The sequence below is a fragment of the Bos javanicus genome, chromosome 18, assembly GCF_032452875.1.
Source record: "Bos javanicus breed banteng chromosome 18, ARS-OSU_banteng_1.0, whole genome shotgun sequence".
Lineage (NCBI taxonomy): Eukaryota > Metazoa > Chordata > Mammalia > Artiodactyla > Bovidae > Bos > Bos javanicus.
Window position 1 is genome coordinate 2,852,221 of NC_083885.1, and position 27,856 is coordinate 2,880,076.

The 27,856-nt window shown below is 53.0% G+C and overlaps 2 protein-coding genes across 3 annotated transcripts in view; both read right to left on the bottom strand.

Annotated features, from left to right (window-relative positions):
- Nucleotides 1–2,703, bottom strand: part of BCAR1 (BCAR1 scaffold protein, Cas family member) — a 33,784-nt gene extending 31,081 nt beyond the window's left edge. Inside the window, exon 1 of the mRNA XM_061386754.1 lies at nucleotides 2,526–2,703. Coding sequence (XP_061242738.1) covers nucleotides 2,526–2,537 — 12 coding nt within the window. The 5' untranslated portion in view covers nucleotides 2,538–2,703. The remainder of the gene's footprint in view (nucleotides 1–2,525) is intronic.
- Nucleotides 2,704–18,635: 15,932 nt separating this feature from the next.
- Nucleotides 18,636–27,856, bottom strand: part of LOC133229971 (craniofacial development protein 1) — a 103,919-nt gene continuing 94,698 nt past the window's right edge. For both annotated transcript variants that reach the window (XM_061386795.1, XM_061386794.1), the window contains one exon: nucleotides 18,636–18,943. In XM_061386795.1, coding sequence (XP_061242779.1) covers nucleotides 18,853–18,943 — 91 coding nt within the window. In that variant the 3' untranslated portion in view covers nucleotides 18,636–18,852. The remainder of the gene's footprint in view (nucleotides 18,944–27,856) is intronic.

Genomic DNA, 27,856 nt, shown 5'->3' on the forward strand with positions numbered 1-27,856 from the left:
ACTCTGCCCTCAGCTCAGAGCACAGGCGGGATATGAGGCAGGGAATTGGGAGGACCCTGCATGCTGTTCTCTCTCTGGGCCCCAGTTAGTCGTACAGTCATGTCTGACTCTGTGCGACCCCATGGACTGTAACCCACCAGGCTCCTCTGTCCGTGGAGTTCTCCAGGCAAGAACACTGGAGTGGGTTGCATGCCCTCCTCCAGGGGATCTTCCTGACCCAGGGATCAAACCCGGGTCTTCTGCATTGCAGGCAGATTCTTTACTGTCTGAGCCACCAGGGAAGCCCCAGATTGCATGTGGGTCAGATGGTGGAGTGAGACCAGCTGATCCCTGGAGGGTCCCCCTGCTCTGACACTCAGGAGGTCCCCCCTGGCCCAATCTGGCCTGTCCCAACCTCTTCGCCCCCTCCTGCCGCCCACCACTGCCTCCCACCCCATTCTGAAGCATCTGGTAATTGCTGTGGGCCAAAGTGCCTGCGTCAGCCCCATCCAGGAAAAGACTGCCCAAATGAACGGGTATGCTTAAAACCCAAACGTGTCTGTGAGCACCACGTGGGCGGTCATCATTCTGGGTTCCCAGAGCGGGGCTTGAGCAGGAGGCTGGCCTCACCACTCACCAGCACATGAAAGCAATTTTCGGAACATTTCATGGCTGCTCCCAAAATGAACTTTGTTTCCCACCTCCACCAGTTCACACATCACCAGGGGGCCCAGGAGAGGCCCAGGGTGACCCGATAACCCGGCATGTGTGCACAGGGGGTGAGGCCCCCACTCCCCCTGCAGAACCTCCGAGGACTGCAGCTCCAGGCGGAAGGGTGGCAAACAATGCGAAGCTGGCAGTGTGGATGAACGGGGCAGAGGCGGACCACAGGTGTCCAGGGCAGGTGTCTACAGTGCTGCCTGTCTGCGCAAGTCACACCCAGAGCCTGGCCCTCCCACCAGCCCTCTCCTCTTAGAGACGGGGCCACGGAGGCACAGAGCCCAGGAGGGCTGCCCAGAGTGCTCAGGCGAGGGGTCTGGGTGCTACCCCAGACTCTGTATCCAGACCTTTGCTGTGACTGTGGAAAACCACACCAAATCGAGCATGGACCTCCCAAACTTAGGCCGTCCAGGCTCTGATGTAGCCTAAAAGTCCCAGTCCCTGTTCACTCGTGCCCTGGAGACTCTGGCCCTTGGGCAGGCTTAGATGGTCCACCTCATCTCTCCGGTCAGTGCCCAACAAGGTCAGAGAAGGTGTCCTGATGCCCTGAGCCAGAAAGGACCCAGAGCCTTGCAGGAAGGCAGAGCAGGAGAAGGACTTGGCAGGCCTTTTCTGTCTTCTTTCTTTCTTCCTAAAGATGAGGCAATTATGCTTACAACCAGAACGGACGGGGGTGGGGGGTTCACATCAGCACGGTCTGGAAGCCCTAAGTTTTTCATCTGTAACTCTGCATTAACCGCTTCTGGAGGCGGGCAGGAGCTGGGATCTTTAATTCCATAATAACAATGCTTTGCTCTTATACAGCATCTCTTCTCCAGTAATCTCCGTGTACTCTATGGTGGTTAATTAAAAGGCCATTTGCCCTGCCAAGAAGCCCCAAACAGTCTGCCTCATCGTAAGGATGGGGTCCCCCAAGTGCGAAGCAGTTCCACAGACAGGCCAGGTGGATAGGCACCCGGGGACCACTGCCCCCTCTTGTCAGAGGGAAAACCCCTAAAGGCCGCAGAGAAACAATGGCTGGAGGCCAGGGCTTTACAGCACAAGGCCCTCTTCCCGGCAGGAAGCAGGGAAGCAGCCCCCACCGCAGTGGGTGCCTCTGCAAAGCGGGCTGGGGGCTGCACCTGAGACCTGGTGACCAAAGGCTGCCGGGACCACTGGCCATCCGCGCAGGCCGGGCTCGGATGCCTCCAGGTGACCGGCCTGTGTGGAGCCCGGGGTGGGGTCGCCCGAGCCGCCTGCTGGGGTAGCAGCAGGGGGTGCCAGGTGAGAAGAGAAGCCCCACGGCTAGGGGGGAAGAAGAAGTGAGGGCCTGCACCCATGGGGCCTTCAGCGGCAGAGGTACGCTTCCCGGAGAGTGCATCCTCGGGTTCTAAAGGGTGGGCGCAGACCCCCACCGCTAAGCCGGCCCGGGCGCGAGGGGTCTCCGAGAGGAACACCCGGGCCCCGGCCGGGGAGGCCCCTAAGCACCGCAAGGCGGCGGTCCCAGGCGGACCCCGGGTGGGGGGACGCGGACCCCGCCCCCTCAGCCGGCCCGGCCGCCTGGAGTGTGTCCCGGGGAGCGGCCGGGCCTTCTCCCCGCCGGGCCTGGCCACCCTGGCGGGGGGGACTCCTGGGGGCCAGCGCGGACCCCGCCCGACCCGGGTCCCCAGGGAGAGGGCGCAGGGAAAGGCGGGGGCGCGGAGGCCGGCCTCGGGGAGCCGCCTCCGGCTGCTCCCAGTCCCCTACGCGAGAGGGCCCGGCGGGGCCCCAAGCCAGCGGCCCCAGGCGGCGCGAGGCTGCGGGCCCGGCGGGGGCAGGAGCGGGCCCGGCCGCCGGTCGGTACTCACCGGCACGGACATCTTGGCCGCCGCTCCCGGGGCCCGGGCGAGCAGCGGCGCCGGCAGGCGGGGCGCTCAGTCCGCCGCGCTCAGCGCCCCCAGCGCGGTCCCGGCGCTCTCTGGGCTCCTGCGCGCTCCCGGCGCGGGGTCCCGGCGCTCTCGGGGCTCCTGCGCGCTCCCGGCCGCCGGACTGTCCGGGCGCCCCAGCCCGCGCCGCGCATGCGCCGCCCGCGCCGCCCCTCCCCCTCGGGGCTCCCCCGCCCGCGGCCGCGTTAAAGGAGAGGACCCCGAACCCGGGGTTTTTCTGTCGGCCCAACGCGGCGACGGGGCTCGGTCTCCGCCCTTTACCCATCCGTCAGGGACCACCTTGAGGCGCACCATCCGGCTCTGGAAGCCTGAACGCCCACCCCACCCCCAACCCCACTTTGCCCAGCCCAGGGCTCTGGGCGCCTGCCCGGTTCTCTGGCCGAGCTCCCAGCCCCTGTGTCTGAGGACGATTGCAAGTCAACCGATCAGGGCTCCTAGAAACCCTTCCCGCTCTCCTCGCTGAAGGTGGGACCCCTCCCCACCCCCAGGCAGCGAGGCCCGACGTTCCTCCCTGGCGCTGCGCCCCCCTGACTGCCCTTCCCCAGGGATGCGGAGCGCCCGACCCCCCGGAAACAGCCTGGCTGATCCAGGTCATCGAACAGAGCTGGCCTGGGTTCTGGGGAAGATCCTGCCTCCTGCTTATCCCCGCTAAAGGGCCGCCCTGCCCCAGAGCCCGGGCTTCAGACACAGAAGACAGACGTTCCAGGGCCTGAGCCTTCCTTTCTCTGGGTTAACCCCCCAGTTTCTTCAGCTGTTGCACAGCTGCCCTGGTGCCCAAGTCTGGGCACATACTTGAGCATCTTAGCTGCTCCCCATCCCCTGCCAGGTAGGCCTTGCTGTCCCCACGGTTACTTCTAACAGACTGAGGCTCTGAGCCCCCTCAGCTACCAGAAGGCACTACCGGGGGTCTGACCACTCTGTTCTGCTTCCCACCACATACAAACTGTCCCCGCTCCGGGGGGGCCCTTCCCGGACTAGAGGCGGCAGGCAGGGCCACAGCAAGCAGAGGGGGGTCTGGGGTGACAGCTGCCACCCCCTCAAAGGGCCTTCTGTGTGTGTCTGGCAGGAGGTCCTGCCCGCGCCCACCCGCCCGCATCCAGCTGGCCCGGGGCTCCTGAGCTGGAAGCCGCAGTTCAGTGTGGCGCCGGCGCGCTGTCTCAGAGGTCCCCCCACCCCTCCCCACCCCGACACTGCCCCAGCCCCGCCTTCTTGCTGGAGCCTGGCTCCACCCCTTCTTTCTTTCCGAGTCTGTCTGAATTCTTATCGCCCACTGTTCCTGTGTCCTCTCCCGGCCAGGGTACCGGGAAAAGGAAACCCAGCAGAGGGGTGCGGTTGGGCCACAATCTCCAAAACCATCCGTGCCTCCGACCGACCCCCTGTGACTACTTTCCCGGAAAGGCCATCACAGGCTCATGCTGGAAGAGAGAACACAGGCCAGACCCTCCCTCACTCCGAGGCAGGGACCCAGGGCCTTGGATGTGGGGTTGGGAGCAGCCAGAGGGGCCCCATCAGTGCGCTGAGCAGCCAGCAGGACCAGGCAGGACCAGGTCTGTGAGAAAACAGCGGCTGCTCCCGCTCGCCACCGCCCAACGCCCCCTCACTACCCAGCCGGCAAATGATCCCCGGGTGACTCCCTGGGTGCTGCAGAGAACAGGTTCTGGGCACCCCACAACTAGCAGTTTACACCGGGCTATCTGAGCAGGCACCAGCACCCTGGGAGTGTCCTCAGAGTTTGCCAGGGACCCAGGGAGACAGGGGTTCCCGTTGCTCCTGGCACTTGGATGGAAGGGAATTTGGACATGGCCAGAGTGTCTTCTCAAGTGGTTCAGGTGGTAAAGAATACACCTGCCAATACAGGAGACACAGGTTCCATCCCTGGATGAAGGAGATCCCCTGGAGGAGGAAATGGCCACCCACTCCTGTATTCTTGCTGGGAAAAGACAGAGCAGACTGATGGGCTACAGTCCATGGAGTCAAAAAGGAATTGGACACAACTTAGCAAATGAACGCACACTCAGACACAAAGTCTGGGCAAAGACAAGCTTCATACCCAGTTCTCTAGACACTCAAACCCAGCCTCTGTGCCCCGGGCTTTGCCAGAGGATTGCCAGCCTAGGAGAGTGGATTTGGAGGCACCAGCAGGCACTGTGTAATGATCCTACACTGGTCACCATTGATGAACCAACAATGATACATACATGCTTACTAACTGAAGTCCACACTCTACTCAGATTTTCTTCCTTCTCCCTTCTGTCCTTTTCCTGTTCCAGGATCCCACCAGGAATCCCACATTACATGTAGTCATCATGTCTCCTTAGGCTTCTCTGGACTGTGACCGTTTTTCAGACTTTCCTTATTTTTGATGACCTTGACAGATATGAAGAGTATTGGTCACAGATTTTATACAATGTCCCTCAACTGGGATTTGTCTGATGTCTTTCTCACAGTTAGGTTGGAGTTCTGAGTTTTTAGGAGGAAGATAAAATGACATAAACTCCCAGTGTCCTTGCATGGGAAATATGAACAGAGGAGCCTGGCAGGCTACAGTCCATGGGGTCACAAAAGAATCGGACACAAAAGAGTTTGTTTGTAAAATGACATTCTCAACACATCATTTCAAGGATACATAATATTAATAGGATTTACTCTTGCCAATGTGATGTTGACCTTGAACTCCTGACTGAGACAGCATTTGTCAGGTTATTCTACTAAAAAGTGACTCTTTTTTTCTTCAGTTTTCAACAATGTACCCTTTGAAAAGAAGTGAGGAGTTATGTTCCACCTCTTTGATGATAGAGTATCTACATCAATTATTTGTATTTCTTCTGTATGGGAAATTGTGCCCATTATTTATTTATTTATTCAATCATTTATATCAGTATGAATTTATGGATATTTATTTTACATCTTGGATTAGAATCCAATAATACTTTATTTTCTTCTTCAAATTGTTCCTCTTTGGCTGGGTTGAGTTCTTTCAGTTAGTGAATCGGATTTTTCAAGTGAATCTAGAAATCCAGATTGTTTTATAAAATCTCTGGGTTTTGAAACATTGACTGTGTAAGGCAATGCTTCTTCCTGCCAACTCTGGCAGCTCTAAGTCCTGGAGTAGGATTATCTGCTTTGAACCCTGCTCCTCTGCTTGTGGGCTTCCCAGGTGGCTCAGTGGAAAAGAATTCATCTGCAGTGCAGGAGATGCGGGTTGGATCCCTGGGTTGGGAAAATCTCCGACAGAAGGAAATGGCAACCCACTGCAGTATACTTGCAAGGGAAATCCCACGAACAGAGGAGCCTGGCAGGCTACAGTCCATGGGGTCACAAAAGAATTGGACACAAAAGAGTTTGTTTGGGGGAGACCTAGAAAGACACTTCAGGGTTGGAGGTGGCTGGCAGGACCCTGTGAGCCCCGGGGTTGATATGAAGGAGCATCGCCCCAAGCATAGTTTTCAGCAGGAGAGTTGAGCTCCGCTACTCTGTAGTAATACCATAGCAACCTGCAGTATCAGTGCCGGTTGTCCTGTCTCACTCATGCTAAAGTGTGAATGACTACTTCTCTTTAGGAAGGCAAGTCAGATTGGAACAGAAAAGAGGTTCAGTTGAGTGGAGTGGGTGGGGGGCCTCACTAGCCTGCCAGGCTAGACCTTGGGGTCTGGTCCTGGCACCACCTCACACTTACCATGTGACCTTAAGCAAGTCCAGTTTCCAACAAGGGTAATTTCATAGTCTGGTCAAGGACGGGCCCCCGGGGTAGGGCTTCTCTTTGTCTGTCCTCGTGCACAGAACCTTGGGTATGCTCTGCTGGAGGGCCTCTGGTTAGGGGAGAGAGTGAGGTTCAGGTCATCAGGCTACTGGGCCCAGAGGGAGACCCTCATCCCTGAGACAATGAAGTTTTAGGACCTGGTAGCAAGAGGAAGATGTATTAGTTTCTTATTGCTGCTGTAACAAATTACCCCAAACTTAGTGGCTAAAACAACATGAATTTATTACCCTCCAGTTCTTGAAGTCAGAAGTCCAAAATGGGTTGAGAGGGCTGCATTCCTTCTGGGGGCTCTGGGGAGAACCCCTTTCCTTACTTTTTCCCTTGCTTGAGGCCGCTTGCCTTCCTCGGCCTGTGGCTCCGCGTCACTCAGACTCTGCTTCCATCATCACATCTCCTTCTCTCACTCTGGCCCTTCTGACCTCCTCTTATAAGCTTGAGATTACACTGGGCCCACTCAGGGAATCCAGGAAAATCTCCCCATTTCAAGATGGTTAATTTAATCACATGTGGCAAAGCACATTTTGTCTTATAAGGTAACTCAGTCATAGACTGGGGATTCAGATGTGTACGGAGGGGAGACCCTGGTACCCTGAAGCTGCTCCCCGACTGGGTACTACAGCCTAAACTTCCACCGTGGCTACCCACTTGGCCAGCCCAGGAACTCTCTCACTCAGTTCAAGAGATATCTCTGAAAAAAAAAAAAAAAGAGATATCTCTGGCTGTTCGTGGGAACAGCTATAAGTCATGTGTGGCTCCAGCATACAGTCTGGCAAAAACTTCTAACAGGCAGGGAACTTTTGACCCAGAAATTCCATAAATTTATCCTAAAAAATGCACACCAAAAAATGCACTCACAAGTAGCCAGAGATTTACGTGCAAGGATGTAACTTGCAGCTTTCCTTATGGGAGCGACTCACAAGTTCAAGAAGACAGCAGTGAAACAATTCATGGAGCATTCCCAGGACAGAACTCAGTCCTGGGCGCCACCACAAATGATGTAGAATGGCATGGAGATGTGTTTATAATATACCGTAAAGTAAGGAAAAAGAGGCTTCAAATAACAGGTACAGGTGGATCCTGTTTTCATAAAAATTCACATATTTATATTTATGTAGTATATTTGCATTGGGCAAAGTGTGGAAGGGTAGATACCAAAATACAAGTATGGATATCTTGGGGTAGGGATTGGATTTTTTTCACCAGCATGTCGTATTTAGGGAGGGCCTATTCAGTGCTTGATACTCTACAGATTAATAAGTAGAGCTTTTTCTTTCTTTATGGATTAAAATTTCACAGGAGACTAGATTTTTTAGTTGCTTTTTGGAGGAGACGAGGGGGTTTTGATGTAACAAATTATTTCCTCCATCTTCTGATGTTTCTTGAGTGAATATTCATTATTTGTACAATTTTTCTCATAGTAAACACTTTTTAAAATTGTGGTAAAACATACATAATGTTAAATTTACCATTTTACCTACTTGGAGAAGGAAATGGCAACCCACTCCAGTACCCTTGCCCGGAAAATCCCATGGACGGGGGAGCCTGGTAAGCTCCAGTCTATGGGGTTGCAAAGAGTCGGACACGACTGAGCAACTTCACTTTACCAGTTTTAAGTATACAATTCAGCAGCAGGAAGTATTCAATCACAGTGCCCTCTAACCATTGCCACTATCCATTTCCAGAACTTTCCCCATCTTCCTGGGTAGAAACTCTGTGCCTGTTGAACAATAACCTCCCCTCCTTCTCCTAGCCCCTGGCAACCACCATTCTCTCTGTCTTTATGAATTTGCCTATTCTAGTACCTCAGATAAGTGCAATCATACAATATTAATCCTATTGTGTCTGGCTTATTGCAGTTATCAAGATGTTAGTTGCCAAGGTCTAGGAAATACAGGTTCCCAGGCAGCCTCGTCACCTCCAAGCAGGCAGCAGACAGAGGGGAAGGGAGCTGCCGGAGGCGGGCTCTGAGCTGGGCAGCGGAGCTGGGCAGACCCGCGGGCCCCGACCCCTGCTCCCGGGGCCCTGCCGCTGGCCTCCTCTCTTCTACGGTGTTCGTAAACACCCAGGGACCAGAGCCCTTCCAGGAGCAGGCCTGCGTTCTCGGTGACCGTGACAAGTGGAATTTCACTCTCCACTGGAAGCAACCCCCAGGGCACTGTGTTTCTGAATCCAGGGATGAAGCCTCCCAGCTGACGAGTACACATTCTCTAAATTATTAAACAGTGGCTGCCACGCCAGGGTCACCAGAGCGAGTCCCCAGAGCACTAGTTCTGTTCTCAGCGAGGCAGGCCTGCCAGGCCCCCACTGCCATCGCTGCTGTGCTGTCTGGAGGCCAAGGGTCGGCGCTGGGGTGCTGGGAGCGCCTCCCCGCTCGTCCTGGAGCGAGGCTCACTCTCATGGAAACGGAAGGAACTCACTGCAGGGAGGGAGGCCTGTACTGTGACGGAAGTGGCCCCTTTGGCCTCTGGTGGCAGGGCGCGGCGGCCAGCTCTGGGCAGCAGGTTGGCCGTGAACTTCAGCGCGGCATGTACACTCTCTGAGCACAGTTTCACCCCGTCTGTCAAACGGGGCTCAGTAAAGCAGCCCAGCAGCTACAGCTTTGGGAGCCCCCACTCCTTCTTTACTCTGAGACCATCCCCGCCTCCCTCCCAGAGTCCCGCAGGGCCGCGGCGCCCTGATTCAGCAGTCCTGGACAGACTGGGCTGTCAGCATGGCCTAGAAGAGCCAGTGGGGCTCCCGGTTAAAGCAGCACAGGCTGCCCTGCTGGCCCCCGCCCCTCCCCCCCACCGGCTTTCTGCTTCTCAGGCTCCCCTGAGGCGAGCGCTGCTGCCTGGAGGCCCAAGCCCTTCCCTGTGCAGGGAAGAGCCCCCGGGGAGAGAAGTGCTTCAGAAGGCACACAGAGCTGCAGCTAGGACCTCGGTCTTCTGGGAGGAAACCCACGACAGAGCCTCCTGATCAGAGGTGTGAGGGTTAAGACAGCTCCCTCTGGAGCAGCCGCAAGCTTGCTTTATTCTTCTGTGGCCTCTGGGCCTGTCGGTTTGTTGAACAATGAAGAGTAGGTAATAATGCCGGCAGTGGTTAAGGGTACAGCCACCCTGGGCCAGCCAGCAGCCTGGGGGGACACTAAATGCCACGAGCTCAGCTCGTAAGACGACAGGGCAGCTGCCCCAGGGACTTTGAACTTCCTGAGGGTGTTGTTCCTGCCTCATGTCTCAGGCTCTCAAGAAGGATGTGACTCTGTCTTAAATGATATCCTCGCAGATAGTCCCTTCACACATCTCCAAGGAAGGAGTCTTTCCAGCCCTGAGGCCTACGGTGACCCAAGCTCAGCTCATCCTAGGAGGCCCGGCTCTTGCTGTAACTGCCAGCAGGGGCCAGCTCTGGCTCTCACATAGTTCTGGCTCCCCCTTGTCTAAGGATGCAGAGTGGAGCCGACACCCCAGGCCCAGTCTGTCTGGGTTGCTTCGTAATTGTCAACCCTCACTGTACAGACAGCAAAAGTGAGACTGCATGAAGCAGCCCAAAATCCAAGAGATCGGGCGTCAAAACTGATGTTTGAGGTTCAAACCCCAAGTTGGGAAGCCGCGTGTAACCTGACTGCCCGTCAGGATGGGCGTGGGTGCCCTGGACACACAAAGGGGCAGCTGACACGAGAAAAGGACGGGCAGGCCACAGAGGAGAGGAAGAGGGGCCTGAGTTAGGGGAGAGAAAGACTGAGAGCCCATGAGGTGGAGGCCACGTGGTTGTGAATGATAACTTAAGGTGAATGCGGACCTGCTCACCAAAACTCAGAACCCCTGGGGAGTGTGAGAGAAGTGAAGTGAAGCTCTGCCTCTTAACCACACGAAGCTCACTATCCCTGAGCAGGGAGAGGATAAATGTGTGCTGCGCTCAGTCGCTAAGTCATATCCGACCCTGCGACCCCATGGACAGTAGCCCGCCAGGCTCCTCTGCCATGGGGATTCTCCAGGCCAGAATACTGGAGTGGGTTGCCAGGCCCTCCTCCAGTGGATCTTCCCAACCCAGGGATTGAACCCACATTGCAGGCGGATTGTTTACCATCCGAGTTACCAGGGAAGCCCAAGAATACTGGAGTGGGTAGCCTATCCCTTCTCCAGGGGGGTCTTCCCAATCCAGGAATCAAACCGGGGTCTCCTGCATTGCAGGCGGATTCTTTACCAGCTGAGCTACCAGGGAGGTCCTGATAAATGGTCTCAGAAAATGTTTAGAGCGACTCACAGATGAATGTGCCAAAAAACTAGGTTTAGATAAATGCAGGGTCATTGGGGGCATATTCCTGTTGCATTCGGGTTCTGTAGATGGGCAGAAACAGTAGGATACAGACAGGCTGAAGAGCGCCATGGAGACCCGAGGGAGCTGGCGGCACGCGTCCTAGTCCAAGCCTGCAGGCACCCGCGCCAGGGGCGCCGATGGACGGGAGACGGGTGTCTGAGCTCAGGGTGAGACTAGCTGGGGGTCTGAGACCAGACTTGCCCTTCCTTCGCCTGGGGTTCTCCTACGGCCCTCAGTGGGTTGGAGGATGCCCATCGACACTGGTGACTCTCACCAGTGTCAGTCTACCCATTGAAATGCTACTCATTTCTAGAAAACCCCTTCAGACATGTTTCCCCAGTTACCGGGGCATCCCTTAGCCCAGTCAAGTTGGCACAAAAAAATTACCATCACAGCAGCCCAGTCCAAATTCTTCTTCCAGAGACAGAGCCCTGGGCTGGAACTGTAGAAGGTGCTAGTACTCAGGGGCCGTTGAGGCCAGTCTTCCCCGGGCCATTCTCCTTTTGGTTATGGACACGTCTTGCCCAAAGCACTGGCTCAGAAACTCACAGTGCTCACAAACAGGCAGAAAGGGTGTCCTTGCTGAATCTTGTCTTCTCAGAGAGTTTACATAGAAAGAGAGGGGCACAACCGCCCTGCTGGAGAGAGGGAGACCCTTCTGGGAGGTGATTGGGCATCATATTTCAAAGCCTTGAAAAAACCTGCACCTTCCTTGTGATGACAACACCACCTGTAGCAGTGATCTGGAAATAGTCAGGGATGCAGGTCCAGATCCAGGACTAGGCAGTTCACCACAGCATCATGTATAATAACAAAGGCGGGCAACCTCGGTGGCCAGTGAAGATTGATGAAATACATACAAGCATACAATGGAATATTATGCAGTCATTTAAAATAACAAAGGGAGAAGGCAATGGAACCCCACTCCAGTACTCTTGCCTGGAAAATCCCACGGACGGAGGAGCCTGGTAGGCTGCAGTCCATGGGGTCGCTAAGAGTCGGACACGACTGAGCGACTTCACTTTCACTTTTCACTTTCATGCATTGGAAAAGGAAATGGCAACCCACTCCAGTGTTCTTGCCTGGAGAATCCCAGGGACGGCAGAGCCTGGTGGGCTGCTGTCTATGGGGTCACACAGAGTCGGACCCGACTGAAGTGACTTAGCAGCAGCAAAATAACAAAGAATGTTTGAAGAGTGGGGATGTACGCTTTTCATGGTTCATGGTAATGGCTTGGTGCCTGGTTCATGGCTCACGGTGTACAGCACAGGTTAAAACAAGAATACAAAACTGCACGCACTAGGTGGTTGAACAGAGTTCCATGCTGATGGAAACATTCAGTACCTGCACTGTCCGATGGTGTAGCCCCCGGTCACGTGACTGGTAAGCACTTGAAATCTTTGGCTAGTGGGACTGAAGAACTGAATTGTGAATTCTAATGAATTTAAAGTTTCAATGGAAATTGCCACATGTGGTTAATAGCTTCTGTAGTGAGCTTCACAGGTAGAGTATAATTCCAACTGTGTTAAGAAAAGGTATGTAAAAACATAGGGAAATGGACTGAAAAGTATCCCCAAATGTACACAGCAGTTTTCTCTGGAGATGCAGCGCTTCCAGATTTTCCAATGGTGACTGGTTGGCTCTGACAGTCAGAAGAGAAAACCGGTCCCTCAGGAGGGGGAAGGAGAGGACAAGCCGGGGGCAGGCAGAGCTCCGCCGGCAGGAGGGCCGGGCGCTGGCCGGGCAGCCGGGGAGGTGGGCCGTCTGCCTCGCACGGGACTGGTTGTGACAGGCGTGCTGTGCCTCTGTGACTTGGGTCTCCTCCAAGCTGGCGGGCACCCTCGCTGACACACGAGACGCGCGGCTTAGCTGGGGTGAGCATGTGTGCGCGTGCACGTGGGTCCTGCCCTCTGCTGCTAACCTGGCAGCCCTGTGCTGCCTCTGCAGCTGTTTGCTGAAACCTGGGTGGGTTCTGTTGCTTGAATGTTCACTTATTTCCCAGGCTTTCCTTCAGTTACTTCTCCAGTTACCCGTAACTTTAAGGAGCTTCCCTCCTGGGACTTCTGAATGCAGGAGAAAGTTACTGCAGGTGGGTCTCGGCCAACGGCAGGGCGGAAGCCTGGGCTGGCTCATTATGGTTTGCTGGTGTGTCAGCAATTTAGGAGCTTGAATTGTTTGAAGTGGCAAGAATAAAGAAAGATGGAATTTTCCTAAAGACATAGCCGGAGGCTTACAGATTTTTTTCTAGGTAGAGAGGCCATAAGTAAGGTTCTCAAACTTCAGAGCACATAGGAATCACAAGGCTGCCTGTGTGACATGCAGACTCCTAGTGTTAAATGCAGAAACGGGGGCCGAGGAGGCCAAGCCACGTACCTGAGGGCACCAGCGGGTCAGCAGGGCTGGGGTGAGGGTGTGTGGACTCTCCCATGAGGCTGTCTTTGTTGCACTGGGACCGTCTCCTGCGGCAGATGTTTGGCGTGAAAGGAAGACTGAGACAAACATGGGGTCCAGCCCACTCTCTAACGCCAACTAGACGTCCAACAGCTCGTTTCTGTCCTGTCACTAACCACCCGGAGTTAGCGCAGATCCCACTACTTACTGGCTCAGTCACCCAAGACTGCGCCCACTGCAGACGCCAGCTGCACACGAGGAGCCTGTGCCCCGGGCACTGGGTGTGATAGTTTGCTAGAACAACTCACAGACTCAGGAAGGTGCTCTCTTTACAAGCAGTTTATAGAAACAGTCCAGAGGGGTCTGAGGCAGAGCGCCATTCTCCTGGCACATGGATGTGGTCAGCAACTTGGAAGCTCCCCACGCTTCGCTGTTTATGGGGCTTCACTTAGGTTCCATTGTGTTGGCATGATTGATTAAGTCATTAGCCATCGGTGACTGACTGACACCTGGCTTCCTCCTCCTCCCCAGAGATCAGGGGTTGTGGCGGGGAGGGGAGGGCTGGATTCTAACCCTCTAGTCACAGGGGTGGTTTTCCTGGCGACCAGATCCATCCTGAAGCTACTTCGGTTTCCCCAGGTGTCATCTCATGATCACACAGACAGTAAATTGCAAGTGTTTTAGGGGCTTTGTGCCAGGAACTGCACAAAAATGAAAGATATATTTATTTTTTATCATACCACATAAGGTATTTACAATTTTCTGGAAAACACACCTGCATTTCTACCACCAGTTGTCAACAGCGGTCTCAAGGGCACACACAAACACGTCGCACCACACACTGTTGGTGCAGGAGGGCTGGGTGTGTGTGTGACTGAGGGACCCAACGTCAAAGTCAAAGCTCCTGTAACGGAGCTCAGTGGCAGAGCTGTAACCAGACTGCGAGGTCCAGTTAGAGACAACAGCAGGGCTGAGGCAACCTTATGGGATGCCTGGAACGCAGAGGGTCCACCCCGCCACAGTCACAACCTCAGGCACCCAGAGAGCTCCCTGACTTAAACACATCTTCCATTTGTCAGTCAGGGTGCCTCAGATGCGGGCAGGCTTAGGTTACTAATGTACAGGCATTAACTGGAAGAAGTAAGGCATTAAATCATTAGCAGAGATTAGTGGGGCTGGGCGGAGGGTGGCTCCCTCCCTCCCTGCCTCCCTGCAGAGGCCCAGCAACACGCCTCTGCACCCTGAGGAGCTGAGAGCAGCCTTGGGTCACAGCTGTGGCCCTGGGGCAGCTCAGGGTGCTGGGCAGAATTTGAAGACAGGCAGCTCCGTGACTTCCACTCGAACACCCAGACACTGACAGTAATTCATTTTGGAGCCTTTAAATTCAAGCTCATTTACCCAGGTCAGAAACCACGTGTCTGCATCTGACAAGCCGCGGCCTGCCACAGCATCCTTCTGACATACGGCCTGCACTGTCGGTTGCGCTGGGGCGGGGCATGCGGCCTGGCTCCGACCCTCGGCTTCCCCAGCCGCCCAACCTGCTTTCAGAGACAGGGGAGCTGAGGTGGAGCTATATACGTGAATCACTCTTCTCCTGGGGAATGTTCCAAAAGCCGCGCAGGGATCGTGCTGGAACGCCTGCTAGCCCAGAACGGGAGACAGAGCTCCCTGACACCCAGCAAGTTCATCCCCATGGCAACCCTCCATCCCTGGACTGTCCATGCCTTGGCCCTCTCTCTCCCTAAAGAGACTGACAGAGGTGATGCAAATTTAAACGTGGGCTTGCCTTTCTCTAAAAAAAATTTATCTTGGGACTTCCCTGCTAGTCCAGTGGCTAATCCCAATGCAGGGGGCCTGGATTCAATCCCCCATCAGGGAGCCAGATTCCACAAGCTGCAATTGAGACCTGGTGTAGCCAAATAGATAATAAAAACATTTTATCTTGAAATATTATAGACAGGTGTAGTGAATAATGTTAAGAAATATCTGTGTCCTCATTTCCCAATTTAAGATATAAAACCACATCTTATTAAACACAGCTCCTTTGCTATCTTTGATTGTATAACCTTCCCAATTCCATGAGAGGTAACTACTATGCTGAAATTAGTGTCATCACCCATTCGTCTACATATATTTACATGTGTATATATAATTACATAGTACATATATAAAGTCAATATACAATCTTTCTCATGTTTAAAAAATTTTATTGAGGCGAAATTCACATAACATAAAATTAACCACTTTAAAGTGTACAATCCAGCGGCCTCCAGTGCTTTCGGTGTCGGGGAACCACCACCTGTGTTTGCATGCTTTTGAACTTGTGTGACTGGGGCTGTGTTAGGCATTTTGTGCATCGAAGCTGCTTCCGAGGTTCATCTTGTGATGCGTGTAGCCCTGGTCCCTTCATTTCACCACTGTACTGTGTTCTCCTGTGTGGCTGTTTCACAACTGACCCTTTCTCCTGATGGCCAGAGGATGGTTTCGAGGTTTTCCCTGTCACCACTAAGCCTGCCGCCCTGTGCGCACACGGGCGCTCCTCCAGGATGTCCAGCCAGGAGCAGAGCTGCTGTGTCATGGGCCGAGTGCAGCTCCAGATTTGAGGCGGCGCCAAAGTGCTCTTCAAGGTGGTGCTAATTTATACTCACAGAAGCTTGGCTGTCTTGGGGAGCTCGGAGCCAAGTGTGCAATTTAATTAGAGTAACTTAACACGTGGATAGTGTATTTCATTTAATAAAAGGCTGTGAGGTAGGCAGAGCAGGATTATTAAGCATTCTCAGAAAACTTCTTGAAGACAAGGAAATCTAAGACGCAGAGGGAGGGACTCACCCCGGATCACTGGGAGCCAAACCCACTGTCTGCATGCTCCTCCTGTTACGTTAGTTTCTCCCCTTCCTTCCCCAACACAGCCACCTTGTCCCTTACTTGAGCAGAGACCCGGCACCCTATCAGCCTTCTGAGGGCACAGTAATGAAAGCTCACAGGCTGACCCTGGAGAGGAGCCCTGGGAAGGGGGGTCTCTGTGGTTTGGGCCATTCCAGGCTGCAGGGAGCCAGGGCAGAATCTTCTGGACGTCTACAGCCCACTCTCCTCCTTGTGGTCAACTTGCCTACGCACAAAGACTGCATCTGGGAGTAGTACTGTTGGATCTAAGTTGCCTTGAGATGGCATAAAAATACAAAAAGGCTGCAGGAAAAAAAAAAACACTTTGAGGCAAAGACTTTTCCTGCCAAGGCAGGAACCCCGGGCACACTGGTACCCCCAGGGAAGGAGGTGCAGTGGGATGGCATTTAAGATACCACGACTGTACCTCCAAGTACAGTCACCTGGGCACCAGCGCCTCCTGCCCCTGCTCGCTGAAACCAGGCAGCATCCTGAAGAGGAGAGGGCGGCCCGGCCCGCACCGTGGGGCACACTCTCCCCTGGAGGTTCCGATGCTGCCCCAGGGCACCGAGGACTGGAGGCTGAAGCCCGTGTGCCCACGCCTTTGGTGTACTTTTGGCACCAGAGTGTGCCAGCTGTCACTGTTCTCAAGTGTAAGTGTCCTTCATTTTTGGCTCTTCTGTCCCCTTGCACTCTAATCTTTCCTTTCCGATGTGAATCCTCCAATCGGGAGCTGGATCCGGCAGGTGAGAAGAGGCTGTTTCATCTTGCCTGCCTCCTGCCCGCCAAGCCTACCACGTGGATGTAATCAGTGTCAGTTTCACAATCTGACCTCAGGCGAGTTTCCTCTCCTGGTCAGGAAAAACGGGAGAAAGCACCAGGCACATGGGACCACTCCGTCATGTGTTGATGAAACTGAGAGCTTCTAAATGCTTCCCCTGGAGTTCACCATCTTACACCAATCCCTATTGTTCACTTGTTTTTTGGTAATGAAAAAAAAAGTCACGGGCTCCTACCCAACATGCCTCAGCAATTCCCGTTAAATGTCAGAAGAAAATCGCGCCTGAGAGCCACGCCACACACACCTCCTCTGTCCCGCTGAGGCCAAGAGGCCGCACGGCACCTGAGACCCCGTCCCCGGGCCTGCCTCGTGCCTCCTGGCTGCCGGCAGCACCGTGACGCCACCCCTTTCCTGGAGGTCTTCCGTATCCCCCTGTGGCACCAGCCACCAGCCGGCCTGCTGGCCTGGTCAGTTCTCGTGACCTCGGGCCCTGGGGTTTGTCTGGTTCTCTCCGCTCAGCTCTGGCGGCGCACAGCCCAATCAAGACTTAGTTCTCAACGCTGCCCTTCTCTCCTGGGACTTTATGCAGAGTTCCTAATTAGAGCACTGCGTTCCTTTTTAAAATAGGTGAACAGAACACATAAAGAAGCCTGTTTTTCTTCTTTGACGTTATGCTGTTTTAGGGCAGGTTTTTTTCAGTAACGGGAAAGTACGTGAAGCCATGGAAATCAAATGCGTTCATCTGGGACTAGGAGAAGACTGATGGCCAGAGCGAGGCCAGGAAACTCAGCTCTCAGGGGTTTTCTGGACTCCACAGACCGGCCAGGAAGTGTCCTTGGCCGCCTTCCTCGGACGTCCCCGCCACGGCCAAGGGCGGTGCCCGGTGCCTGGCAGAGGACTGTCGAGCTGCCTCCCAGCACTGACTCAGGCTCCCCACTTCCTGCAGACATTTTCCTTGGCAGTTCCTGACTCCTGGAAAGGGATGTTATTTCCCTTGGGAGTTAGGCAGATCAGTTTTCACTAAGTATGGACGTGAAGAGCTAGATAAACTATTATCCACCTGTTCTTAAAAATTGCTGGCTACAGTTCAAAGAAGACTCTGATGGAAAAGATGATCCTGTATCGAAGATGCACACACGTCAGTCAGCCCCATCACCCACCTTGGCCTCAGCGAGTAACGAGGGTCATAACCTCGCGACCGCGCAGGGCTGACAGCCCGGTCTCGGCTGTGTGAGAGTCTGCCCGTGTATCAGAGGACCGGAGGGGGAGACCTAAGTGTGTTCCCTGCACATGTCACTAGCTCGTCTCCACCTTGTGAGGCTCAGAAAGCTGAGCTGTGCTCAAGGTCACAGGGCTGGTAGATGTACGGGCAGGATCTGAATTCCAGTCTTTGGAGCCCTACTACCCCTTAACCCTGTCCATGTTACTCAGGACATCCGCCCACCCGCCCCCAGAGGCAGGTTGTGAGGTTTACTGCTTTATTAATATGAAGTTTGGAATTTAAATCTTCTAAAGAGTTAAAAAAAAAAGAGTCCTTTGTAGTTTTCTTTGACAAACCCCCAATCAAAGAATTATTGAGATGAGAAACATGGGAAGTTGACTTTAACTTTGAGGAGAGGAGAAAGGCTGAAGGAAAAGAAAGATCTCTAATTCAGTGATGGCATATCCTTATTTTTCAGCCTTACATCCTTACATTGTATCCGGGTGGAGGAGTCCAGTCAGGAGAGAAGCGCGGGGCCCAGCGTCATGCCAGCATGGCGAGCCTCGTCTCAGCCCCTGCTCTCGGGCCCACGGTGAGCGGGCCGCGCGCTCTCTTCTCCACAGCGGCTGAGACAGGCCTGCGAGGAACGGGCTTGGCCTCGTGGACTTCGCAGCAGAACAAAGGGAAGGCAAGTGGCGTCATCCTCACCAGCCTCTCACAGGATCAACTTGTACTTTTTTTTTTAATCTTTATTTTTGAAAGGACAAACTATTAAAAGTAAAACAAATGAAATCATGTGAGATCAAGATACAAAGACAGAAATTCAGTGTAGAAAAAAGGACCTTGCTGGGAGCCAGTCGATGAGAAGCACAGGAAACATCTCACAGACACATAAGCTCACGCTACAAAGAGGACTGAGCTGTGGGGGCTCCCCATCACATCAGGGTTTCATTTTGCTCAGCCTGAGATCTCGCTCGATTTCAAACTGCCTGTGATCCACTCGGTCTAGAAAAGCTTTTCGTTCGATGTACCTGGAAGAAAATAAAGATGCCCGTCAGCAGACTGAGTAGGAGAAAATGCCTCCCAGGCAGCATCCCCTCTCCCCGTGGGGAAGGGCCCACCTGGCCTGGGGCTCAGCGGGCGACAGCAAATGCAAGCAGGTGACCACAGGCAGAGGGGCCGCTGTTACTCTTTCAGTAACATCCAGACCACTCATTTGGTCTAAACAAGGAACGTTCTGGTTCAGAGGTGAATAAAAGTAAAATGAAAAAGAGAAAGCAACAACTTATCAAGGGGAAGTACATTAGCGGCTGGGGGCAGGAAAACGTGATTGTGTAGCCAGGTTTAAAGGGAAGAGCAGGGCTCAGTCAGGCCCGGGTTCGGAGCCTGACCTGGTTACACAGCAGCTGACCGTGGCGCGCGCTCACTGTCCGGGCACCTGCCTGCTGGCGGCCCTCCCTTCCTCCACCGTCCTCCTCTCCGTGTCCTCCACCCACGTGGGGCCAGGACCCTCTCGTGGGGATGACCGAGGAGGCTTCCCTGAATTCCTCCAAGGGAATGAGGTCAAGTGCCTCTGCGCCCATGGCCCACATACTCAGGGTGCCCTCAAGGCGGGCGGCCTGCCCCTCGGCCTGCCAGGCACGGTGGGAGGGAAGCCCCAGGCTGAAGGTGGCAGGCACCGCGGGGAGTGAGGGAGTGAGCGGTGGGATACAGCTCCATTTGCCTTGCGGGGAGGGGCTCTCTGCCAAGTAATCTACTGAGAGAGCAAAACTGCCACTGAAAATGGGAGACATAATTGAATCTCTGTGCTAATCTCTCCTTTGTTGCACTGCAGAAAATGTGCATCTGTGAGTACAAGGTCATTTCGTTTGTGGTGAGCACGTTACCAGCTCAGGACCCTGTGTTCCTCGGCTGAACTCACCCTGTGAAGGGCAGCCCACCCTCCCCGCTCTCCCGCAGGCCTGTGGCCACTAACCCTGTGCCTCACTACAGACAGGGTGGCGGCTCGGGGCCGAATCCTGACCCTGTGACTTGCTGGCTGTGTCTCTGAATAAGCCTCCTAACCTGGCTAATTCTTTTTCTTAATCTGCCAAAAAAAAAAAAAAAAGATAATCACCCCTACTCTGAAGGCCTGCCACGGGGATTAAATGAAATAGTGTACATACAATGCCTAACACAGAGCAGGTGCTCCATAAAACAGCAGTTAGAGCGGCCATCATCATTTTGGGAAGCCAGCTTCTAGAGTCAGGACTCTGAGGGCAATCAACTCAAGAGCAGCAGTGAGCTCTCTGGTGCATGTTACGAGCATCTGTAACAACAACCTAGTCCAGGATCAGGAACTCGGCAGCTGAGTCAAAACCGCCACGGAGGGGCCGGAATGGCTAGAAAAACAAGGGCATGGCCCACCTGTAAGCTTGATGTGAGCCCTCAGGGTCAGGCTGTCAAATTTAGCCAGTGAAATACACATTCACTGGCTTCAGATTCCCTGGCAAATGGGGAAGCCACTGCCGGGGGCAGAGGACCCTTTTTGATAAAAGTGAGAAAGCAGGAGAGATGGTGGCGGGAAGTGGACACACACAACAAGCTCCTCTTCCATCCCCCACCAGGGCCCTGCGACTCCCCAGTGGGGGCAGTGAGCCGGAAATGACTGATGGGCTGTGTCGCCCCACAACTGCCCCCCTCCACACACCAGCTCACGGGCCCGGGCTGAAGATCACAGTGGGGATCAGAGTTTTGACAGCAGCGTGCTTAACTGCCCCTACAGGTTTCCATAGAAAAAAAAGGGGGGGGGGCGGCGCTGTGGTTGAGAAGACTTCAGGGCATGTTTCAGGAGAGCCACCAGCCAGGGTCACCTGAGAGCGCGGCGCGGGGACAGAAGAGGAAGCACGAGGCTTTGAGCATTTGTGGTCTTTCCTCTTGGACTTTCCTTTAAAGTAGAGGAAGTGATACTTAAATTAAGATGCTCACCGAACATAAATAATGGCCTCACAGGTTTCTGGAAGCTGTGTCGGGTCCAGCTGACCTTGAAACCATCAAGAGCAAGGCCAGGCTGGGTGCTAAACAGGCAGGTGCAGGAAGAGTTCAGGTTTAGGGAACGCCTCAGGCAGCGGAGGGGGGCACATGTGCAGAAGGCAACTGAATTCTCAAGGGCAACCAAGACAAAGGCCATCCCGGCAGGTTTGGCGACTTCACTCCTCCATTTATAGCATCTGCAGCTGCTAACAGGATCCTTGTGATGGCTTTGGATTGCTGCCAAGAGTGGACCAGAAACCAAACTTCTACTGGACAAGCCCCTGCCAGCCTCCCCGAGATCAGAAAGGTGCCAAGGATGAGGGTCGTTCCAGCATTAACTGTGTGACTGTGGGCAGGGCAGTTCATTTTTTTTAGTTGGAAAACACGAATAAGAATTACAACACCCCTCTGACAATACAGTGACACCATAAGAAGTACTCTGTAAACAATAAAACCAGAAATGGCTAATGAGCACTGTGGGCTCTGTGCTTCCCATTTCTGACCTGATGGTATCACTCCCAAGCCTCAGGAGCCGGGATAGATGGAACAGGGACCAAGAGACCAAATGCTCCAGAAGGAGGAAGGGCTTGCGGGGAAGGCTGGCTCTGCAAGGTGGCCTGAGCGGATGGCCCATTTAAACTGAGCCTCAGAAGTTTTCAGGCCCCGTAAGCAGGTTACGGTCTCCGAGGAGAACCGCCAGCTGACAAGTGCAAAGGTTCTTTTCTGGTCTGTGCCCAGCACTCCTGGGGACCAGCCTGGTTCAGCTCAGTCTACTGGGAGGCGGAGGCGGGGACATCCCTTCCTGCCACCATTCCCTATGGAGCCCAGTTAAGAGGCCGCAGATCCTCACTTTCACTCACAAAATACGCTAACAGCACCAAAACCCAAGGTATGTGCTAAGCCTTTCCTTTCAGAACCAGGTTAGACACAATAGGCTTGGTCATCTTTTTGATCTTTCAACCCAAATTACTTTTCTGCCACCAATTTCCTTGAGATCCAGGCTGTTGAGGAGGGAAGGAAAAATGAAAGAAGACAAAAAAGCTCCGCCACACAGTCACACCCATCCACGAGAGGCCTCCGGACCTATGGTTAGGGAAAGAAAGAGTAGGGACTTCCCTGGTGGTCCAGTGGTTAAGACACTGCCCTTCCATCACAGGGGACACAGGTTCGATCCCTGGTTGGGGAATTAAGATCCCACCTGCCGAGTGGAGTGGCCAAAAAACGGGGGTGAGGTGTGGAGAAAGAGCACAGACAGTTGCAGGGAGTCTGAGCGGGCACACAATGAGGACATCTCGCGGCTGGTCATCACTCTGCCCCCAGCAGAGCCCGCAGGCGTTCTGTGCAGCACAAACCTGGGAAGGAAAGCGGATCAACACCAGAAAGCAACAGCAACACAGGCATTGAGGCTGGAACAGAGCTCTGTGAGGGATGTAATGAGAGGCGACTTGTTGTCCTGAGACACGCGAGTGAAAGAAGCAATCTGCCCAACATCGCCCGAGCCCTGAGGAGAGCACACCGCGGGGGCCAGAGTGAGAGGGCGCTGATTTTAATTAAGTTTCTTCTCCACTGCTCTCCTCCCATTTCACCTCAAGGCTGTTACTCTTGGGGGTCACGGAGATAGATTCTTTGAAGAAAGAAAATTATTTTCTCTGTCTCTCCTTCACACCTCTCCAAATCACAAACACACCTGGTTTCCAATCATCACGCCCCATGACCTTCAGTTTGATTGCTGCAGCAGCCAAGACCATGCCTAGCTTCCTCTCCTTCTCTGTGCACTGATCCCTCTTCTAAGCCTGCTGGCCTCCACCTCAACAGAGTAGGAGAGACGCGCGGCTGATAGCGGATACCGCCAGGGAATCTAGTAAGAGCGGTTACAGGAACAGAGGGAAGCAATGCTAGAGGCCTGAGGGCCACACGAATCTTGAAATACTGGACTGAGTTCTGGAGTGCAGGGCTCAGAGGAAAAGCAGCAAGTCTTTGCTATGCAGCTGACCTCTTTGGTACAGTCATTTTAACCAACTTTGCTGACCGAAAAAGATGCCTGAGTGGAGATCTCATTCCGACATGCCACGCCCTTCTTTTCTGGGGGGTTAATTCTAATCCTGCTGGGTTCCAATCAAAACCACGGATGCCTGACAGCTAGCGGAATGGGCATCTAGACTGCACAACGGCTCAGCGCCTGCTCTGGGCAGATACTCTTAGAAGGTACTGATGGTGGGGAGGTGAGCCAGACCCTGCCCTTGGAGCTGACTGCACATGAGACAAAACATGATGACTCGTACCAGCTGGCAGTGTGAGGAAGATCAAACAGAGAGATGTGGTGGAGGGTTTCTAAGGTGGGGCTATGCTAGAGAGTAGAGAGCGGCACCCGAGTGACCAAGAGCCCACCACGGAGGAGGAACTGGGGAGGTGGATCTGAGGAGTGGAGCAGAGGCTGGGCGGCCGCAGGCAGGCACAAGAGTAAGAGGTGGGCAGCGGATGCTCAGGGAGGGCGTGGAATGCCCGGTGAGGAGGTGAATGCTGACCTAAGTGCTACTGAAGGGCTTTCAGCAGGGGAAGGAGGGAAATGGTTTGCATGTTAAAAACATCACTTTGGTTGCGACGTGGAGAAAGGAGGTACTGGACTGCAAGCAGCTGGGAGGGGCCGAAGTGCTTCACAGGAGAATTTTCTGTTGGACTTTTAGGACTGACTCCGAGGGTTTTCTTTCATCAGCTGAGTGGATGGGATGGTCCCCTTTTCTGAGAAGTCTGAGGAAGGAGGCTATTTATGGAAAGAAAGCAGGCCCAGGTTTCCCCTGCTATCTGAAAGTAGTGTTCCTAGGACACCTCTCTTAGCTGACATGGTGGGAAGCAACTACCTTTTTGGTGAAAATGAAACCCCTTCAGATTTCTTTCAGTTAGGGAGAAAAGGGAGAGCATTCGTGGAGGTTTTTGGTAAAAGCAAAATGGCACAGAGCAAACTCCTGAAAAGCGGGCGCTATCCGTATTTGGTTCTGGATGTTAAATTTGAGGTATGTCTTATATATGCAAATGGAGACGTGAACTAAATGGCTGCTACAGGAGTCTTCAGCTCAGTGGGATGCTCAGGCAGGGGTAGCTTTTTGGGGACCTAAGCCACAGAATTAGTGTGCTTTCCTGGAGGAGAGAATGTGAGGACCTGCCCAGGACTTGGGCCTAGGGCCTCCTACCCTAAAGCCCAGGACTGAGGGGAGATGCCCCCAGGCTGTACAGGCCACAGCTGGTAAGTGTCCCTGAAGGCTTGGCAGGACTACACCAGGAAGGAGTTTAGAGGCACAGAGCGCCCAGCCTTCCAATGAGGCCCTAAGCTGGGCATGGCCAGTAACAGCAGAGGGGAGAAAGGAAGTGGGGGAGACTGGGGATGGGGCGGGGGGAACCCTATCTGTAAACATGCCAGACATTCCCCAACTTATTATCTAATTCCCGTAAAAAACCCTGGAGGATACTGAAGAGTTTCTACTGCACAGGTGAAGAAACGGGGGCTACAGCACATGACGGGCTGGCAGGAGGGCCAGGAGTTGAATTCAACCTCAATTCAGTTTATTGTAAAACAGAACATACACCCAACTCCCTCGTAGCTCAGACGGTAAAGAATTTACCTGCAATGCAGGAGACCCAGGTTCAATTTCTTGGTTGGGAAGATGCCCTGGAGAATGGCAACCCACTCCAGTATTTTTGCCAGGAGAGTCCCATAGACAGAAGAGCCTGGCGGGCTACAGCCATGGGGTTACAAGAGTCAGACACGACTTAGCAACTACACCACCACCACACCCTCGCAGTATAAAATGGGCAAGGCAGATGAATCATTATAAAGCCAGCCAAGAAACAGAGGATGAGCACCCCAGAGAAACCCAAGCTGGCCTGGGAGAGCTTGCTTTATAATGATTCACAATCAGACAGAACTAGAATGTAATGTCAGAGGAGCAGAAACTCTAAAGTGGAAATGTGGGCAGGCTCACACCTGGCTGGGCTTGGGTGTTGGATACGGGTATGTGGGTGGTGGTGAGAGACACACACGTGCCTCCAGAAGGCTGGCAGCATTCTGCTTCTTGACCTGGCGATGGCCTAACCGTGAACTCAACACAGACATACATGGTGTGTATTCTTTTCTGACTTGCTTCTTCACAGACTGACCTAACGGACACACTGTTTTTGCCCATTTTTGACCTTTGTGTAAATGGAATTATATCAATAAAATACATGGCATCATACTGCATGAACTTGTGTTATTATGTCAACAAAACTTACCCATGTTCACTCCAGTAGCTAAAGAGTATCCCAGTACATGAACACGTCACATTTTATCTGCTGCTGCGGCTAAATCACTTCAGCTGTGCCCGACTTTGTGCGACCCCATAGATGGCAGCCCACCAGGCTCCCCTGTCCCTGGGATTCTCCAGGCAAGAACACTGGAGTGGGTTGCCATTTCCTTCTCCGATGCATGAAAGTGGAAAGTGAAAGTGAAGTTGCTCAGTCGTGTCCGACTTTGCTCGACCCCATGGACTGCAGCCCACCAGGCTCCTGCGTCCATGGGATTTTCCAGGCAAGAGTACTGGAGTGGGATGCCATTGCCTTCTCCTGTCTAGTACACTATTTATCGACATCTGTTTCCTGGAGAAGGCAATGGCACCCCACTCCAGTACACCTGCCTGGAAAATCCCATGGATGGAGGAGCCTGGAAGGCTGCAGTCCATGGGGTCGCTGAGGGTCAGACACGACTGAGCGACTTCACTTTCACTTTTCACTTTCATGCATCGGAGAAGGAAATGGCAACCCACTCCAGTATTCTTGCCTGAAGAATGCCAGGGATGGGGGAGCCTGGTGGGCTGCCGTCTATGGGGTCGCAGAGTCGGACACGACTGAAGTGACTTAGCAGTAGCAGCAGCAAGCTGTTTCCAGTTTGGGGATGTTATTAGAAGTTCTGTTATTGAGAAGCTACCTGTCAGTATAACCCTTCTTCTCAGAGAAGTCACTTTTTTTCTGGCTGCTCTTAAGACTTTTCTTTTTGTCTTTGGTTGTCTGTAGTTTCACCCTGCAGTGTGGGTTTCTATTTATCTTGGGGTTCTTTGGGTTTTAAAGTCTATAGAGGTGTCTTTCATCTTTTCCTACACTGTCCTCTAGGAAGCTTCACTTCCCTCTTTATTATTTTTTTTGTCTTTTGTCTCTCTGAAGTATATTCTGGATGATTTCTTCTGGCTCTTTTCCAGTTCATGTATGCTCTTAGATAATCATCTAACTACTATTAAATCTATCCTCTCCACTTTTAATTATGGTTATTAAAATGTTCACTTCTTAAAAAAAAAAAAAAGTTCACTTCTAGAAATTTTGTTTGGGTCTTTTTCAAATCTGCTAGGGCCACTTTAAACAAAATTTTATTTATGTTTGGCTGAGCTGGGTCTCCATTAGAGAGCACAGGGTGCTCACTGCTGCACAAGAGGCTCCGCAGTCGCGGTGGCTGGGCTTCTCACTGCGGTGGCTTCTCTTGCTGCAGAGCGCGGGCTTGGAGCAGGGTCAGCAGCTGCAGTGCACAGGGCTAGCTGCCCTGCAGCATGTGGAGCCTTCCCAGACCAGGGGTCGCACCTGTGCCCCTGCACTGGCACGCAGACTCTCAACCACTGGACCATAAGGGGAGTTCTAGGGCCACTGTTTATAGTTTCTTCTTCTCGTAAATATTTTCACGTTTGTTTACTTATTTGAATACAGCAGGCATAACTGTATTAAAATCCGTATCTGCTATCTTCATTGTCCAAATTCTCTGCCAGTCTGATCCTGATTGTGCCTGGTGTTTGCTGTGTCTGCTGTTTCTCAAGGTGCTTTGCTTCTTTTTGTGAATACTTTAAGATAGCAAAATTGCTTTTAAAAGACTGGACAATAATAATTCAATACTGACCAATGTAGCTTCAAATTGTATCAAAGGTTTACAAGGCGAAAGATGGCATAGCACTTACTGAAGCAGAATTACTATCAAAACACAAAAAGCACAACATAATCTTTTAACCTCAACTCTATCTTATTTTTGACTTCCCTGGTGGCTCAGACCGTAAAGCGTCTGCCTACAAAGAGGGAGAGCCGGGTTCGATCCCTGGGTCGGGAAGATCCTCTGGAGAAGGAAATGGTAACCCACTCCAGTATTCTTGCCTGGAGAATCCCATGGATGGAGGAGTGTGGTGGGCTACAGTCCATGGGGTTGCAAAGAGTCGGACATGTCTGAGCGCTTTAACTCTCTCTATCTTAATCAGGACTGTATTACAGGAATGTTTTCATCACCTGTAATCATTTTGTGTTTGTGATCTGGATTCTTCTATGTGAGAACAATTTAAATATGGTGCCTGTAAAAAGGTCACAGTCTCATAACTATGGTAGAGGCCAATGATTACTCACAAGTACCTTATTCGAGATGTTATCAAATATGATCTTTCCCCCTTCTTAGTTTCAGCAGAGATCACTTTTGTTCCAGGGTAACCCTGTCTGGGATTCTCCACCCTCAAAGGAGACTCTCCCCAAATGATCTCTGCCCTCGTTGGCATCTGTGCAAGGGAATCTGGGGACCTGACCAAACAGACCTTTCAGGTTTGGCTTGTGTTCCCTGCCCTTTGACACTGTGGCACTGGGCTCACTTCTTCACAGAAAACTTGCCTGTTCTCCAGTCGGCTTTCTAGTTATGCAGGTGCTGGAAAGGCTCACCCAGCAGCTGACTATCTTGCTCTCATTTCTAGAATTTTGTTGCTGTGATCTAGTGATTCTCAATCCTGGCTGTACCTGAGAAGCACCTGAGGAGTGATTTAAAGATACTGGTATCTGTGATTTTTTTTTTTTTTTAATCGAGGTACAGTTGATGCACAATATTATATAAGTTCTAGGTGTGCTGTGCTAAGTCACTTCAGTCATGTTCGACTCTTTGCGACCCTATAGAC